Source organism: Bidens hawaiensis, unplaced genomic scaffold (assembly GCF_021521415.1).
Source record: "Bidens hawaiensis isolate Kalapana, Puna unplaced genomic scaffold, B.hawaiensis_p1.1 tig00001143_1, whole genome shotgun sequence".
Taxonomy (NCBI): domain Eukaryota; kingdom Viridiplantae; phylum Streptophyta; class Magnoliopsida; order Asterales; family Asteraceae; genus Bidens; species Bidens hawaiensis.
In genome coordinates, this window is record NW_027491065.1 from 1,295,001 (window position 1) to 1,312,500 (window position 17,500).

At 40.8% G+C, this 17,500-nt stretch overlaps 1 protein-coding gene, 1 non-coding gene and 1 pseudogene across 2 annotated transcripts; all 3 read right to left on the reverse strand.

The window, feature by feature from the left end:
- Positions 1 to 5,199: 5,199 nt before the first annotated feature.
- On the reverse strand, positions 5,200 to 8,618 carry LOC143560819 (DNA-directed RNA polymerase subunit beta' pseudogene; annotated as a pseudogene).
- A 1,175-nt stretch (positions 8,619 to 9,793) lies between these two features.
- LOC143560831 (NADH-ubiquinone oxidoreductase chain 6-like) lies at positions 9,794 to 11,157 on the reverse strand. The gene is made up of 4 exons (XM_077049044.1): positions 10,339 to 11,157; positions 10,124 to 10,226; positions 9,934 to 10,042; positions 9,794 to 9,864 (listed from the first exon to the last, which is right to left on the reverse strand). The coding sequence occupies exons 1-4, from the start codon at positions 10,893 to 10,895 to the stop codon at positions 9,794 to 9,796; spliced, it is 840 nt and encodes a 279-aa protein (XP_076905159.1). The 5' UTR covers positions 10,896 to 11,157.
- Positions 11,158 to 11,544: 387 nt separating this feature from the next.
- Positions 11,545 to 11,618, reverse strand: TRNAF-GAA (transfer RNA phenylalanine (anticodon GAA)). Its single transcript has one exon. It is a non-coding gene; the product is annotated as a tRNA-Phe (tRNA).
- Positions 11,619 to 17,500: the final 5,882 nt, after the last annotated feature.

Sequence of the window (17,500 nt, forward strand, 5' to 3'; positions counted from 1 at the left end):
AACCATCGGATCATCTCTTATTCCACGAATAGATAATAACCAAAAATCCGAAGAAAGATTTATCTTTGCGTCAAAATAAGTATAAAAAGGCTTTTGAAATTTGAAAGAAGAAAAAATTTCGATTTATATTTCTAAATTATAATTCTTGGAAATTTTTTGGAGTCTGGCCGCGAGGTTTGAATATTAAGTATGAATCATAGTTTAAATATTTCTTAATCTATTTCATATATTCCGTGTTCCAGATACTAGAATAAATATCCGACGAAGGAGAACCATCTCTATCAAGATGACAGACCCATTCTCTGTACTATCAATAGGATCAATTATAACAAGTCACACACTCATATTCCAGAAATACAGAAACAAAGAAATTCCATGATCAAACTACCAAAATCAAATTAGCTAGAAATCCGAGCTCTAAAGGATTCATTTTTTATTTAAAAGCTAGGACTTGGGGGTTCATATAGATCTAATTCATTGAAATTCCATCCAATAAAACGGAAGAATTATAAATCTCTAAAATAATAGATAGAAATACCGCAAATAGAGCCATTGCGACGCCCATCAAAGGTGTCGTTCCCCACCCAGGAGCTACTTTACCATATTCAGAAGGGGGGACGGGTAAAGCTACAGGCCCAAAAACTTCGACCCTTCTTTCTAAAGGGGGTACCCAGGGCACCTCATCTTTTTCATTTCGTCCTTGCTCATTCCCGTTAGGCCGAAGTCTTTGGCCTTTCCTTCTCCGCGCACGCTCACGCTTCGCTGACCTATCGCATGATAGGTCAGAGCAAGTCTTTCCTTTTTATTTACAACATCACATCCGAGCGTTTCCGCGGCCGAATCCACTTTGAATTTGATAAATGCATTGCTTGTGAAGTATGTGTTCGTGTATGTCCTATAGATCTGCCCGTTGTTGATTGGAAATTGGAAACTGATATTAGAAAGAAAAGATTACTTAATTACAGTATTGATTTCGGAATATGTATTTTTTGTGGTAATTGCGTTGAGTATTGTCCAACAAATTGTTTATCAATGACTGAAGAGTATGAACTTTCTACTTATAATCGTCACGAATTGAATTATAATCAAATTGCTTTGGGTCGGTTACCAATGTCAATAATTGACGATTACACCATTCGAACAATTTTAAATTTGCCTGAAATAAAAACTTAAGAACTCATTTTGATCTAAAAGAATGAAGGTTTTTGTTTGGTGAATAACTACACTTATATTCATAATTATATTGATTAGGATTAGGCGGCGAGTAATTTATATTAATATGAAAAATATATTTCTTTTCTATAGTCTATATTGATGATTTGAAAATTGATGATTTGAAAATATATAGATTCAAATTACTCCTTCGAGAGATTTGGCCAATAACTACATCTACATCAATCCATATCCATGAAAATGGAATTTTTCAAATTGAATAATTAAGAACTATTATAAAATAGAAAAAAAGTTATAAAATAGAAAAAAAGTGTTTTGTTTTGGTTCAACCTGTAGTCCCATATAAAAAAACGGATGGTATAAATTTAGGAAGACTTTTCCCGGCGGATCTCTTGCAGGAAAGTGATAATCTACAACTTCGGGTTGCCAATTATATCCTTTATTACGACCCAATTCTGGAAATTTGGGACAAAAGTATTCAATTAGTTCGGACTTGTTTAATGTTGAATTGGGACCAAGACAAAAAGATCGAAAAGGCCAGTGCTTCTTTTGTTGAAATAAGGACAAATGGTTTGATTAGAGATTTTCTAAGAATCGACTTAGCGAAGTCACCTATTTCATATACCCGAAAAAGGAACGATCTGCCGGGTTCAGGATTGATTTCTGAGAATGGATCAGATCGCGCTAATGTTAATCCGTTTTCTTCCATTTATTCCTATAAAAAAGCAAGGATTCAAGAATCCCTTAATCCAAATCAAGGAACTATTCATACATTGTTGAATCGAAATAAGGAATCTCAATCTTTGATCATTTTGTCATCATCCAATTGTTCTCGAATAGGCCCATTCAACGACGTAAAATCTCCCCATGTGATAAAAGAATCAATCAAAAAGGACCCCCTAATTCCAATTAGGAATTCTTTAGGCCCCTTAGGAACAGGCTTTCCAATTTATCATTTCGATTTATTTTCCTATTTAATAACCCATAATCAGATCTTGGTAACTAACTATTTGCAACTGGACAATTTAAAAAATATTTTTCAAATACTTCAATATTATTTACTGGATGAAAATGGTCAAATTTATAATCCCTATTCATGTAGTAACATCATTTTAAATCCATTCAATTTGAATTGGTATTTTCTCCATTACAATTATTGTGAAGAGACATATACAATCGTTAATCTTGGGCAGTTTCTTTGTCAAAATGTATGTATAGCAAAAAAAGGACCGCATTTAAAATCAGGTCAAGTTCTAATTATTCAAGTTGACTCTGTGGTAATACGATCAGCTAAGCCTTATTTGGCCACTCCAGGAGCAACTGTTCATGGACATTATGGGGAAATCCTTTATGAAGGAGATACATTAGTCACATTTATATATGAAAAATCAAGATCTGGTGATATAACGCAAGGTCTTCCAAAAGTGGAACAAGTTTTAGAAGTGCGTACGATTGATTCAATATCGATGAATCTCGAAAAGAGGATTGAGGGTTGGAATAAATGTATAACAAGAATTCTTGGAATTCCTTGGGCATTCTTTATTGGTGCTGAGCTAACTATAGTGCAAAGTCGTATCTCTTTGGTTAATAAGGTCCAAAAGGTTTATCGATCCCAGGGGGTGCAGATACATAATAGGCATATAGAAATTATTGTACGTCAAATAACATCAAAAGTGTTGGTTTCAGAAGATGAAATGTCTAATGTTTTTTTGCCTGGAGAACTAATTGGATTGTTGCGAGCGGAACGAATGGGGCGCGCTTTGGAAGAAGCGATATGTTACCAAGCCGTCTTATTGGGAATAACAAGAGCATCTATGAATACTCAAAGTTTCATATCCGAAGCGAGTTTTCAAGAAACCGCGCGGGTTTTAGCAAAAGCAGCTCTACTGGGGAGATAGTTGTTTCAAAACACCTTCAAGCGAACCTAACAACATTGCTTTTGAACTCAAAAAAAAGAATCTACTAGAGGGGGAAATGAAAGATATTTTGTTCTACCATAGAAAATTATTTGATTCTTGCCTTTCTTCAAAGAATTTACATGATACACAAGAAAAATCATTTTTTTATTATTTTTAGGGTTTAATGATACCTAAGAGCAGATTCACCCCTTTCTTTTATCTTTTAAAAGGATCTGTTGGTTTTTAGGTGCAGTCATTTGATTTGGTAATAGTAATCAAAAAAATAACAAATAGAAAAGAATAATGGCTTGGGCTTTGTATCGACGCCAATCTGCGGTAGAAGAAAGGTTCCATCGGAACAATTTTTTATTTCAGTGTACCTCTTCGCTTTTTTTCAAAAGGGAGAGGCCGTGTGGGGAGAAATGACAAGAAGATATTGGAACATCAATTTAGAAGAGATGATGGAAGCAGGCGTTCATTTTGGCCATGGTACTAGGAAATGGAATCCTAAAATGGCACCTTATATCTCTGCAAAACGTAAAGGTATTCATATTACAAATCTTACTAGAACTGCTCGTTTTTTATCAGAAGCTTGTGATTTGGTTTTTGATGCAGCAAGTAGGGGAAAACAATTCTTAATTGTTGGCACTAAAAATAAAGAAGCTGATTCAGTAGCATGGGCTGCAATAAGGGCTCGGTGTCATTATGTTAATAAAAAATGGCCCTACCCGGGATGGTGAATTAGACTCAGCCTATGCTGGCCTTATACATCCGTAAATATTCTTAAATAATAGGGCCACGGCCGTGGCATTGGGCAGAAAGCCGATGATTTCGACGAGGCCCTTCCCTTTAACCCGAACAGCCAGATTCATTACAGGTCATCCCCTACGAATCCTTTGACGGACACCAGAGAAGTTAGTTCTTCGCCTATCACATTGGTCGACTTGAACTTCCCTCTAGTCCTAGAATCACTACCTCTTTCTCATCAGAGAAAGTCGTAGGTGTAAGCGGGCCTTTCACCCATACTCATGAAAAAATGGGGGAGCTTACTTATCCATTTCGAGATAGTTGCTACCTATATGTTCTGATTCATTTACTACAAGAAAGCCACTATTCCCTCCAAGCGTAGGTCGAGATTGAAAGGCAAGAAGGAGTGTTCAAGCCGTAGATGGTTCCCGGTTATGCCTGTTTCCTCTCTTCCATTGCTTTACTTCATAATCATAAGGAGACTAGGTTATTCTCATTCCTGCTTCAGTCCATCAATGCAGGCGGTTAGACTCTTGCTATAGATTAGGGCCTCTATCGTGCTATTCTATACATAGGTAGGCGACAAAGACAAGGGATCTCTCTCGCTATATAGATGGTTGCTGCTTGCGAGAAGTGGAAATAGTAGTCAAAACGCGGATGCCAGAACGAGCGATCAAAAAGGAAAGAAAAGGTCAGAGCAAGTCTCTTGCCGAGATCTTTTTTCGTCTTCATGGATATAGTGAGTCTCGCTTGAGCTAGATCAGCACCTATACCGGATCCAGGCAGAATGGGAATATACACCTCTGGATGACCGAAGAACCGAAAGAGATGCTGGTATAATATGGGGTCTCCCCCTCCAACGGGATCAGAAAAGGTTGTATTAAAGTTTCGATCGGTTAATAACATGGTAATTGCCCCTGCCAGTACCGGAAGTGATAATAAAAGTGGGAATGCTGTCACTAGAACGGACCACACAAATAGGGGTGATCTATGCATAGTCATTCCAGGTCCACGCATGTTGGAGATAGTTGTTATAAAATTGATAGAACCTAAAATGGATGAAATACCAGATAGATGAGGACTAGAAATTGCTTAATCAACTGCTCCTCCAGAATGGCTGGTAATACCACTTAAGGGCGGATAGACCGTCCACCCAGTGCCACTACCCACTTCTACTAAGGCTGGGCTTAATAGGAGCAAGAGACTTGGTGGAAACAACCAGAATGAAATATTATTTAATCATGGAAATGCCATGTCAGGCGCACCTATCAGAATCGGAACAGACCAATTACCAGATCCACCTATCATCGCCGGCGTAACCATAAAAAAGATCATTAAAAAACCGTGAGCCGTTATTAAAACATTATAAGGTAGTTGATACTTAATATATACATGGATTATACCTATTTACACAAATACCCCGACGATTTCCACTCATTAAGACATAGAGTCCACTAAGCATATCTTGAGTTGGTGCAGAAATGGGATCTCCAATAGTTGGAGACAAAAGATTCATATGAGAAAACATAAGTAAACGTGCCTCTGCTTGAGCCTCTAAAGATAAAGGCACATGAACAGCCATTTGATCCCCGTCAAAGTCCGCATTGAAGCCCTTACAAACTAATGGATGTAAACAAATAGCACGCCCTTCCACTAAAATGGGGAGGAATGCCTGTATGCCTAATCTATGTAGAGTAGGCGCTCTATTCAGTAATACAGGATGGTCATCCAGAATTTCCTGAAGTATTTTCCGTACAATAGGTTTTTTTTTCCGAATTTGACTCTTAGCAACTCCTATGTTCGAAGCAAGACGTTTTCTAATTAGGTCATGAATTACAAATGCCTGGAAAAGTTCTATTGCAATTTCGTGAGGTAATCCACATCGATGTAATGAAAGTGAAGGGCCTACGACAATCACTGACCGCCATGAATAATCGACCCGTTTACCAAGCAGAGTCTCGTGAACTCTTCCTTCTTTGCCTTCAATTACATCTGAAAGCGACTTGTAAATTCTATTATGATCATCCCTCATTGGCTGTCCGCAGATTCCATTATCAAAAAGTGCATCCACGGCTTCTTGTAGCAATTTTTCCTGAGATATTATTAATTCTTCTGGCGTAGCTATACTTGTTGTTAATAGATCTGTAAGAGTATTATTCCGATAGATAATTCTTCTATAGATTTCATTAATATCCGAGGTCACTAGTTTATCCTCATCTATATGATAGATTGGTCTCAACTCAGGAGGAAGAACTGGTAATAGACACAAAACCATCCATTTTGGTTCTATATTTGTTCGAATAAAATGCTTAGCCAATTCCATGCGTCTAAGCAAAAAATCTTTTCTTCTTCCAACTTTTCTATCTTCCCATTCATTCCATGTGGGTTCCTCTTCCTCCAATTCTTTCCATTCTACCAATGAATAATCTATAATCATTCGTAAATCTAGATTTGCTAATTGTTGTCTGATAGAACCCCCCCGGTAGACATCTCTCGATTTCGAAATGTATCGAAGCTACGGGTAGTAAAAAAAATCGGGATCCTGTATTTCCAGGGTTGAATTTCATATTCCAATAAACCCCGTAATCGTAAAAAAGTGGGTTTTTTATCTATGGGCCTAGCAAAATAAAAATTGGGATAGGATCCCCCCCTCAAAATCGGACGTGAAAGTTTCCTTTCATCCGGCTAAAGTAGGTCAAATAAAGAAAAAAAGAAAAAGAAAGGAGTTCTCGCTTTCAGATTCTAGAAAACTCCAAAAAGATCTACTCCTTACTCAAGTTTCCAGTGAAGATCAAGTAAAACTTTATTGTTTCTGTCTTCCTTATTATTTTTATTTAGGTTTTATGAATTCTTTATTCAATTATGACATAAATGAAATGTGAAATTCTTGAGTAGTCTACTTCCTCTCGAATGATGAATCCCGTAATTCTTAATTAAAGAGAGTACCTTGAAATTCATAAGGAATTTACTTGTCTATGTACTGTTTCATTCGATCTTTTAGGTCCCGACTTCACCTCGACGGTTAGGCCACGATGCCCTTAAAGTCTATATGCGATAGATAGACTCTTGTAACCATGACACCTTTTCTATTTGCTTACTTGAACAGAATTTCTTTCTAAAAAAAGGAACTTTTTAATTCCACAAAAGAAAAAGTTTTTTTACGAGGTATAACTATAAATTCTTATGAAATCGACCATAGATCAATTCCCTTTTTGGGGAGTGTCTTGAATACATCCCTAATTCTGAGCTTCATGTTACTCCTACCAAGAAACATGTCAGGTAAGGGCATCCCGATTGGATTAAATGGGATGACAGTTTCTCATTTTGAATCTGTAAAATCAGAATTTCGATCAAATCACACACCGCAATATACTAGGTCTTCTAATTCGTTAAGAGGTTTATCTAAAAGATTCACAATATAACTAGGAAGACGTTTCAAATACCACACATGCATTACCGGGTATGCGAGTTTGATGTAGCCCATTTGATATCTTCGTATCCGAGAATCAACAAACTCGACTCCGCATTGTTCACAAAATTGCGGGTCTTCCTTTTCATCTCCGATTACTCGATAATTTCCACAAGCACAAATTCCACTTTTGATAGGCCCAAAAATTCTTTCACAAAATAATCCATCTTTTTCTGGTTTATTGGTTTTGTAATGAAAGGTATAAGGTTTTGTCACCTCTCCAACAATCTCGCCATTAGGCAGGATTTTTTTGGACCAACCACTTATTTGTTGAGGAGAAACTAATCCAATTCGGAGTTGTTGATGTGTATATCGATCGATCATAGAAGAAAACTTCTGCTTCATTTCGATTAAGCTTCCTTCCTATTAAGCCGGAAAGTCTTCTCAGATACAAGAAAATGATTCAGTTCCAGAACTAAAGATCGTAGTTCTCGAACGAACAACCAAAAAGATTCTGGAGCATCTTTAGGAGTCGGTATTCTTCCTCCAAAGATTATAGTACCAAGTACTTCTTGGCAAGCTCTGATATGATCAGATTTATAAGTAAGCATCTCTTGTAAAATATAAGCAACGCCAAACCCCTATAAAGCCCAAACCTCTATTTCATCTACTCCTTGCTCCCCTTTCTTGGCCCTTCCTTTAAGGGGTTGTTGTGTAAGACGTGAATAACGCCCACTGGAACGCCCATGGATTTTATCATCAACTTGATGAATTAATTTCAAGATATAAGGCTTTCCTATTACAACAGGTTGTTCAAAAGGATCCCCCGTTCTTCCATCAAATATTCTGCTTTTTCCTGGAGACTCGGGTTCAAATATCCATGGATTCGCTGTTTGCTTACTGGCTTCATATAATTCAGAAAACACTAGTTTTCTCGAAGCTTCTTGTTCATATCTCTCATCAAAAGGCGCTATTCGATAATGTCTGTCTAGCAAATCCCCCGCTAACCCGAGTGAAGATTCAAAAATTTGTCCTACATTCATTCGCGAAAATACTCCTAATGGATTGAAGACCATATCAACAGGTCTTCCATCTTGCAAATAAGGCATATCTTGTCTAGGTAAAATTTTTGAAATGATACCCTTATTTCCATGTCTTCCAGATACTTTATCGCCTACTTTTATTTCACGTTTCTGTAAAATATATACACGAATACTTTCTGTTTTCTCTGTCTCATCTGTCTTAGAGCTCTGGACCCATCTCACATCAATAACCCGACCCCTGCCGCCTATAGGTAGTTTTAGACAAGTTTCTTTTGAAGTATATACTCGCATGCCAAGTATGGTTCGTAACAATCTATCTTCCGGGGCATATGATGATTCTTTCACCATTTGGGGCGTTAATTTACCTACTAAAATATCACCTGTTTCGACCCAAGATCCCAGCATTACAATTCCATTTTTGTCTAAATTTCGGAGTAAATGGACTTCTAAATGCGGTATTTCATTAGTGACCCTTTCGGGGCCTTGGTTAATATGAATTTCATATTTACGTATATGAAAAGAAGTATTCTTTTAACCTTAAGAAGACTTTGCAATCTCATTTAGAAAGTTTGGATTGAATAGCCTTTTTACATTAAAAAATCTGACGGCCCGAAATAACGAAGAAATCGTCTTGGTATTGGATCCGCTCTTCTCTTAGCATGAACATGAATTCTATTCTATTCGTCTTCTTTATTCAGCCCCCACCCGAACCCTTCTTAAGACCACCAAGCCCTCCCGAATGAGTTCTACTATAGAAGCTTTCAACGGAGACCCGGGGACAAATCTTTCACTCACTGAGAAGTGAAAACCTGTGATTAGATCGTCCTGAAGACGGATGCGACGGGAAGAAGTGTCATTTGGAAGTGCTGCTGACTTAACATTTAGGTTTCGGCATAAAAAAGCTTGCGCTGTCTTTTCGCACTTAGGCGCAGTACCTGCATACCCAAAAGGGGCGATGGTTAAAAAACAATCATTTTTCTCTTTCTTGCTCTCCCTTAGCAGCGGGAAAGGAGTCTATCTATCTGCCTAGCTTTGGTAGATTTCCCCCAACGCAATCCACAGAAATTCCACGAATCCCTTGGTGGATAAGTCCGACGACTCAGCAGCAGTGCGGAATTTTCTTTCTCGTCTGCTGGATCTGATCTATAGTTAGGGGGCAATACATACCAAAAGGTTCGAAGAAGGATAATGAGTGAAGATCCGCCCCAGCCAAGTCGTCGACCGCTGCGGTACCTGAACTGAATGCTCTGAGGTTGAAAGGCAAGTAGATAAGCAGATTCCTACCTGTATTTTTATTGTCTCGATTCGTCCACTGCTGCTACTGATAAGGGAAAAGGTTATGAAGTTGACTTCTTTGCCTTCTTGAAGGTGGTTGGGCATTAACCAACACAACAGTGAAACCCGATCCAGCTTTCGCTCCCTCCGCTTCCTCAGGGCCCTCACTTCCTCACTCAACTCACTCAGACGCTCGCCTCACGTCACTTCGCTCGCCTTGGGAGGAAGGCTACTGACGGTAGCGAATCTCAGAATACGAATAAGATCAGAAAGGCCATCATAAGAGCAAACAAGGCAATAGCTTCGGTTAGAGCAAAGCCTAAAATGGCATAACCAAACAATTTAGTATCCAATTACGGACTCCGTGCTACTGAATGGATCAACGAACTGAATATCTTTCCAATTCCGACTGCAGCTCCAGCTAAAGCAATTGTAGCAGTTCCAGCACCGATGACTTTTAAACCCTCTATAACATCTTTAAAAGTTTTCTTTTCAGTCTATTAATTGGAAACAGGATTTTGATTCTTGAAAGCGAGTTAAGTGGCTCTGAGGGGCACGAACGGTATAACAATAAGTACTGATTCGACTAGCTCGAACGTGGGGAACGAAGGCTTGAATGTGAACAAATAGCTGACTCTTGCAAGTTTGTGGCCAGCGATCACCCACAAAGCTAAGAGGCAACTGACACCGAATAATACCCATAAAGAACGCTAACGTTCTAAGATGGTAAAAACTCTCCTTGATAAATTGAGTATGGAGAGCTCGGGTGGGTATCAAGTCAAAGATTCCCTACAGAGGAGATTCCATAGCTGATTCCTTACTGTAACAGGCCTCCGATATAGTCAGTACTATAGCCCCAATCATGGCTACTAATAAAATCAGACTAGGAACCAAAAACCAGACGGAATAGTAGGTATAAAGTAAATTGCCCAATGTTTCCAAATTAGTCCAACTTCGTACCTTTCCGGCATAAACCATATATCTCAGAGAGGTCGTATTTCTTTGGGTTGGTAGTAAAGGAATGCTTTCATTATCTAAAATGAAGAACATTTCCCACCAAAAGATCAGTCCAATAATACCACTCACTGGTAAATAGTGCAATACTTCTTCGTGAATCTCCGCTATTTGAATATGGAACATCATAACAACGAATAGGAATGAAACGGCTATAGCTCCTATATGAACTACTGGGAAGATCATAGCGAAAAAGTCGAGACCTAACAAAAGAAGTAAACCTGAAGTGTTGCGAAAGACTGGGATGGGAAACAAAACGGAATGTACCGGATTTTTAGCACGTACAACCATCAAACCAGAGACCAAAGCAAGGCTCGACAAAACAGAAAGTATCATAGTACGTCGTCCTTCCCTGTTCTAGTGCTTGCATACCCATAAGGATACACTTATATACCCGAATTTCGCCGGATTGTAGGAAGGATAACTGATCATTTGATCAGAAAACTAAGGGAGCTGGTCATAAAGAAACTGGAAAAAGGTTTCTAAGCAAAGTTGCTGAGTAAAGGTCTCGTGTGCTTGCTACATATACGAGTCACGAGTAAGAGGAAGTGGTAACGGTCGATGGATGTTCATATTTGAGTATTTGCTGACAGAATGCCTCACATCAAGGTGACAGGATTCGAACCTATGGCCCTCTGTACCCAAAACAGATGTGCTGACCAGACTGCTCTACACCTCGTCTCACCACCCCGGAGCATATAGATCCACCCGATCGATGAACACTCAAACCGAACTCACCCTTCCTTTTGGGCACTGGGACGCGAGAACCTAAGAAACCTTTTTTATTTTCTTTCTTTTCTTTTTCTTTTTCTTTCTTTTTCTTTTTTGATATATTTTCTAGAATTTCATTTTAAATATATAAATATTTTGAAAACGCCTCCAGCAAGATAGGGCGACGCAAAAAGCCGTATAGTGCAGGAGCGCTCACATTTTTTGGCTTACTCTTGCACTTGAATTTGAAAATCCGGCCTTTGGACCCTTGGCCCGCTTAGAAGTGGATTCGAACCACTGACACAAGGATTTTCAGTCCTTTGCTCTAACCAGCTGAGCTACCTGAACCACTTTCCTAAAAGATATTTTCTTCATCGAATAGCGCCCTACCTTACCACTTGACTAGTAAAAAGCCCTTGTACTAAAAAGAATATTATATATAGGCCTTTTTCGCTTCTTCGTCAAGCTTTCGAGCAGCTCTTTCAACTGCCGCCTAATCCCCCTCAAGAACCGAGAGCCGCCCAGCCCCTGGACAGCCGGAGAGAGCTTGCTTATAGAAAGAAGGAAGATAGGCCGATCAAACAAAAAGAACGCGCAAAGGTATCTCCACTCCTAGTCACTAAGTAGTGCTATTCTGGGGACTCTATCCAGATCTATGGATCTCCCCAGCATCCGAAGGGGTTTCCCTTCTTTTTTTTCAGGATTCTGTCGAAGAAAGAACAAACCCTAAACTAAAAAATAACTAAAATAGTGAAGTTGATAGAATATTCCATCTTTTCTCCCGCGACTCATCTTTCTCATACTTATTTGTCTTCCAAAGAAATTTAGATCATTAAAATTTAGAACCTAATTCCTCTCTTTTTCCACTTCGCTTGTATTGTTTGTTGGGTTTTTGTAGTTGGGGCGGGTGGTTAGAGTTCGTTTGATGGTTCTATAAGGAAGACCTAAGGAAGGTAGGTTATAGAAAAAATAAAGAAAAGAAGGATAAATAAAGTAAAGGGGTTTTTGATTGGTCCGGGAATCCCATTTTGGATTCAGTATGGATAAAAGATGTTCGTATGTTATACTATTCAATTCTCGACGACGAATTAATTTAATAGCTCAGATATTGTTATTCATGATATTGATCCGATTCAAGATCATCGATAGGTAATGCATTCATTGAATTGACAGTTGAAATATTTATCATCTCTATGGGATTAAATCCCTAGTTATTTTGAAAAAAAATGATGAGATTATGGATCATTTCCGTAACGCTTTCGCAGAAAGGTTTGGTCTTTAATCTATATCAATAGCAAACCAACCGAATGCCTTTAAGGGGGAGTACTGCTTATGGCTTTGTACTGGTAAAAGGCAGTATTCCAGTCATGGGGGCTAAGCTTGTCATAATGTACCGAATTGGGTATTTCAGGGGATGGTGAGTCATCTAAGGGATTTGGCATTTGAACAAGAACCTTTGAGCATTTCCCAATCAATAGGAGTTTGATTTATGAGTCCAAATGAGCTCGTGAAAATAGGAACTCGTCTTTCCGCCCTGGTCCCGCGAAATAAGTAAGACTTCCCCGGCCTTCGATTCCCCTTACTCATAAAGGGTCTTACGGTCGGTACTAACTAAAGAAAAAGAGTCTTCTTTCTAAGAGTAGGCGTGGAGAGCTTTTTGCGGGGAAACTTGCAAGTACAGTTTGGGGGAGACGGGCGTCGACCCAACCTTATGAGTATTCGGACTATAACAGTTCCGATGAACAGTCACTCACTTATGACAGTTATACGATTCCAGAAGATGATCTAGAATTGGGTCAATTACGTTTATTAGAAGTTGACAATCGAGTGGTTGTACCAGCCAAAAGTCATCTACGTATTATTGTAACATCTGCTGATGTACTTCATAGTTGGGCTGTACCTTCCTCTCGTGTAAAATGTGATGCTGTACCTGGTCGTTTAAATCAAATCTCTATTTCGGTACAACGAGAAGGAGTTTACTATGGTCAGTGCAGTGAGATTTGTGGAACTAATCATGCCTTTATACGTGCGCCCGGAAAGATAGGCCGACTGCTGAGCCCACTCTGGCTCAGCCGCACCACCCAGGGTGCGAGCCACCCGAGAAGCAAGCTATTACAGTGAGCGGCTGGAGTAGTATGGAGCTAGGAGCAAGGCAGTAGATAAGATAGAAGAAGGGGTCAGGCTCCCGGTGGAGCAGAGGATATGGTTAGGATAACGAACTTGAAACGCGGAGCCCGAGCGTCCGGCGAGCGAGTGGTTAGTGGCCAATAGCGCCCTAGTTGATGGCATTCCTCTATGCGGCTGGCACTCGAGGAATCACGGGGCACTCCATACAGAGCAAACAAGTCTTAGGGATGAGACGCCCGCGCAAGGACCTCAATTCTCATTAGGAGGTCGAACCAAGGACCTATGGAAGTCGGGGCTAGCCCGTCCCCATGGCAACGCAACAGTGTCCTGAGGGAGGAGTTTAGAGGCCTTATAGTAGCACAGACTTCTTTTTCTTTCTAGGTCATGCGAAGGGGGCCAGTCCAAGATCGTACTGTTCCTCTACAAAGACAACAGGCGCTCTCAACGGCTAGGCACCACTCTCTTTCTGAGTTATTCCAGCTTCTTCATGATTTTGTGCGGTGAACAAACAAAACAAAAAAGAGGGCCATCTCAGCGGAAGGAGAAGGACCTGCAACGGCAGAGACTACTGACCCTATTCTTGTTCCTAGCCGTCTTTTATGAGTCCGAAAAGCCGGATCCTCAAAATAGAATAGAGAAGGGCGGGCAGGGCTTCCGCAAGAGCCTCCCCCCTCTTCCCAGTCAAGATAGATGGGAAGGAGCCCTTCAAGGCCATAACCAGTCTCTTTATTTATGTACGTACACCTTTGTTTCAGGGTGGGGCCGCCTTCCTCCTGCTAATCCGGCCATTTCCGAACCTGTCTTTCTCATCCCATTCAAAGGAGGACTTTTCAATTCTTGCGATTTCCAGCCCCCTTAGCTTATTATTTTATATATAGATAGATATCTTATTTATAAAGGTTCCAAACCTTAGCTCGGCTAAATAATAGGCTCAATGATCTCTTTCTTCGCTTCTATAGGCCGGTACGGCGCTCCGCATGGTTATATTCATACATGTTCCGACTCGCCGGTCATTATGGATCTAGTGGCATGGCGGGGCAAAAGAAAAAAAGGGGGGGGGGAGCAACTACGAAGCTTCGTAGACTCGACAAGCCGCTCCCTTTATAGAATAGAATGCAAGCAAGCTAGTGACTCTCCTAGTAGCGAAGGAAAGGGACATTCGGGAAGCGACTAGTCGCTTCTGGCGAAGCTTCTAGAAGGCCGATCTCTACATAGAGAGATCCATATACCAGTCATGAGCGAGAGAGAAGCCTAGAGAGGCACAGGGTAGGATCCAAGAGCTTAGAAAGGGTCAGGAAAGGAGCAGAGAAGGGGTTGGATTTCACCTATGAGCAGATCAGTGGGCAACCATAGTTTACTTTTTTCGTAGTGTTGTTAACGTTGTTGAAAGCTCATTACTTATTTAAGTAGGCCTCGCTTTTCGGAGCTGCTCCCAGCTCACACTATGGTGGAGGAGGTGCCGTGAAGATCTAGGAGTGTGTGCAGTACGAGCTGAAAGGCTCCCATACTTTACAAGAAGGGCTATAATGGCCATCCTCTCCATCCCTCGAGAGGATGTGCAGCAGGTTCTCGAGGAAGCCCATGCCCCAGACATATTGGCGGCGCAAAGATATATGATCACCTGATGACCCTGGGGTACTCTATGGAGATAGATTCAGCAACATTTGTTAAGAGGTGCAAGGTTTGTCAACTACAAGGCAACTTATACATGCTCCAGCCGTGGAGCTCCCTACCCATTTCAAACTTGTGCCCTCGATTTCATCGGGAAAATAACCACTCCCTCGAGGGGAAAATGTTTCATTTTAGTAGCAACAGAGTTGTTCACCAAATGGGCAGAAGCAGTTTCACTACGCCAAGACAACTCTCCTTCAAGTTGATCCAATGCACTTGTAGCTTTCTCGAGCGCTGCTGAAGTCAGGGCGTACTCCTCGAGATGATGGGTATCAAATCTTGCCTTGGCCACTGCACCCAGCCTGGCATGAACCCATCTCAGATCAAACCCAAAGCACCCCCCCATATCTCGAACGTCCTTCTGAATGTCTTCAAAGACATCAGCCGGTACCTCCCCCATTACATAAGCAAAAAGTTTGAAGATTATTGGGAAAAGCATGTCTACCGCGTATCCTCGAAGTTCTCTTCTCTGGGGTTGGAAAAAGTTTAAGGGGAAGTTGTTCAGATGGATTCCATAAGGATGGACGTGGTGCGTTGAACACTAACGCCTCTCCACTCGACGTAATCATGATTTCAATTCCTATACATACCTTGGCAGTGTGGTCTCCCCCTAAGTCCGGGATTTCTAAGATTATGGCTAATTGATTATGGGATTCCAATGGTGAGCACAGGCACCACTGGATTGCTTGGGACAACATTTGTCAATCCATGAAGGAGGGTGGGTTGGTAATTAGACAGGAAATTTGCATGCCAAACTTGCGGGGGCTTATGTTGTTGGTCAGTTTATCTCGGGCAAGTTTATGAGATCTAAATAGGGTCATCCATTGGATGTGGTGTCTAAGCCTATTTCTTTCTGATTTAAGCTCTCATGTTTGGAGGAATGTTTTCCCTCATGTTAGTACCATTCTGGGCAACTCTCATTGGGTGGTAGGTGCTGGTAACATCAGCTTGAGCATGGCTAACCGGGGTGCTGGTGCTTTTTCTGTGCAGAATGTGGATCTTAATACTCCTTTTAGAGAAGTTATTCAATCTGCTGATTTTCCTTCGGGCTCCTTATTCCGAGGCTATTCTTTATCACGGCTCCTCTTAGACTTTCCAACCAACCCAGAGTATTCAACCCCCCCTTCGCCTAGCCATCAGATTCCCGCTGCCATCTTCGCTTTTGGCTCCTTGTCATTTGATCTGGGAAAAAGGAACCATCTACAAGTTGGGAAGCTAGACATCAAGCAAGTGGCTTGATGAGGATAACTAAGCTGACATGCTAGAGTTGGCTGCTGGCACAACAGGGTGGTGCCTTACCGCACCGCAGGCGGACGCGCGGTAGTGTTCGTGGTGGTGCTTCAGGATTCCTATCCATAATGTTGCTTCTTTTTCGGCCAAATCCTGATTTCGTTTTGCTTCTCCCGGTCGTCGAGCCTGATCGACTCGACTCTTTTGCCTGCCCCCAGCCTCTCACTTCGTTTCGTTCTTCTTTTGTACCGTCGCTTGAATGAAGACACCCGATCGGCCCGACTTTACCAAATGCCCACCACCAGCCCTTCCCCTTTCCGGGTCTGGCTTTTTCGCGTCGTTTCTGTCGTCGTGGTCGACGGGGAAGAAAGAAATGAATGAATGTTCTTTTGGGAAAATGTAGGATAATACACCTACCGAGACGAAAGCCAAAGGTGAGTCTAGTAGGTGGACGTATCGAACCGAAATAAGATCTAAGATTGACATCTTGATACACTAATTTACCATAATAATAAATAGAGTCAATGCGGACTCCGCCGTGGGAAGAGCCGCTTCTTTCTTGCTTGATAGGGGGGCTTCCATTCACCAGCGCAGACTAAAAGTGCTCTCCGAACCGCCCCAACTACAAAAACCCAACAAACAATACAAGCGAAGTGGAAAAAGAGAGGAATTAGGTTCTAAATTTTAATGATCTAAATTTCTTTGGAAGACAAATAAGTATGAGAAAGATGAGTCGCGGGAGAAAAGATGGAATATTCTATCAACTTCACTATTTTAGTTATTTTTTAGTTTTGGGTTTGTTCTTTCTTCGACAGAATCTTGAAAAGAAGGGAAACCCCTTTGGAATTCAATTATGCTCTCTGTCCCTTCTTTCACAGAAAATCGAGAGGCGAATTGATGTACTTATTGGATCCGTCGGGACTGACGGGGCTCGAACCCGCAGCTTCCGCCTTGATAGGGCGGTGCTCTTGCCTATTGAACTACAATCCCAGGGAAATAAGAAGAGATCTAGCAGAAATTTTGGATTCTTTTTTATTCTCTCGTATCAGGTATTTTTTAAGAACAAGAGGGTTCTACCATCTGATAGTAGATTGACAAATTGTTGGGCCGAGCTGGATTTGAACCAGCGTAGACATATTGTCAACGAATTTACAGTCCGTCCCTATTAACCACTCGGGCATCGACCCAATGCCTAATTCATT

Excerpts from the sequence above, each read along its gene's own strand:
- LOC143560831 (XM_077049044.1), bottom strand. The coding sequence starts at position 10,895 with ATGATACTTTCTGTTTTGTCGAGCCTTGCTTTGGTCTCTGGTTTGATG. Across the intron at positions 10,043-10,123 it reads CGTTCGAGCTAGTCGAATCA|ACTGAAAAGAAAACTTTTAA; the intron begins GTACTTATTGTT and ends TCCAATTAATAG. Across the intron at positions 9,865-9,933 it reads CGGAATTGGAAAGATATTCA|GCTTTGCTCTAACCGAAGCT; the intron begins GTTCGTTGATCC and ends ATGCCATTTTAG.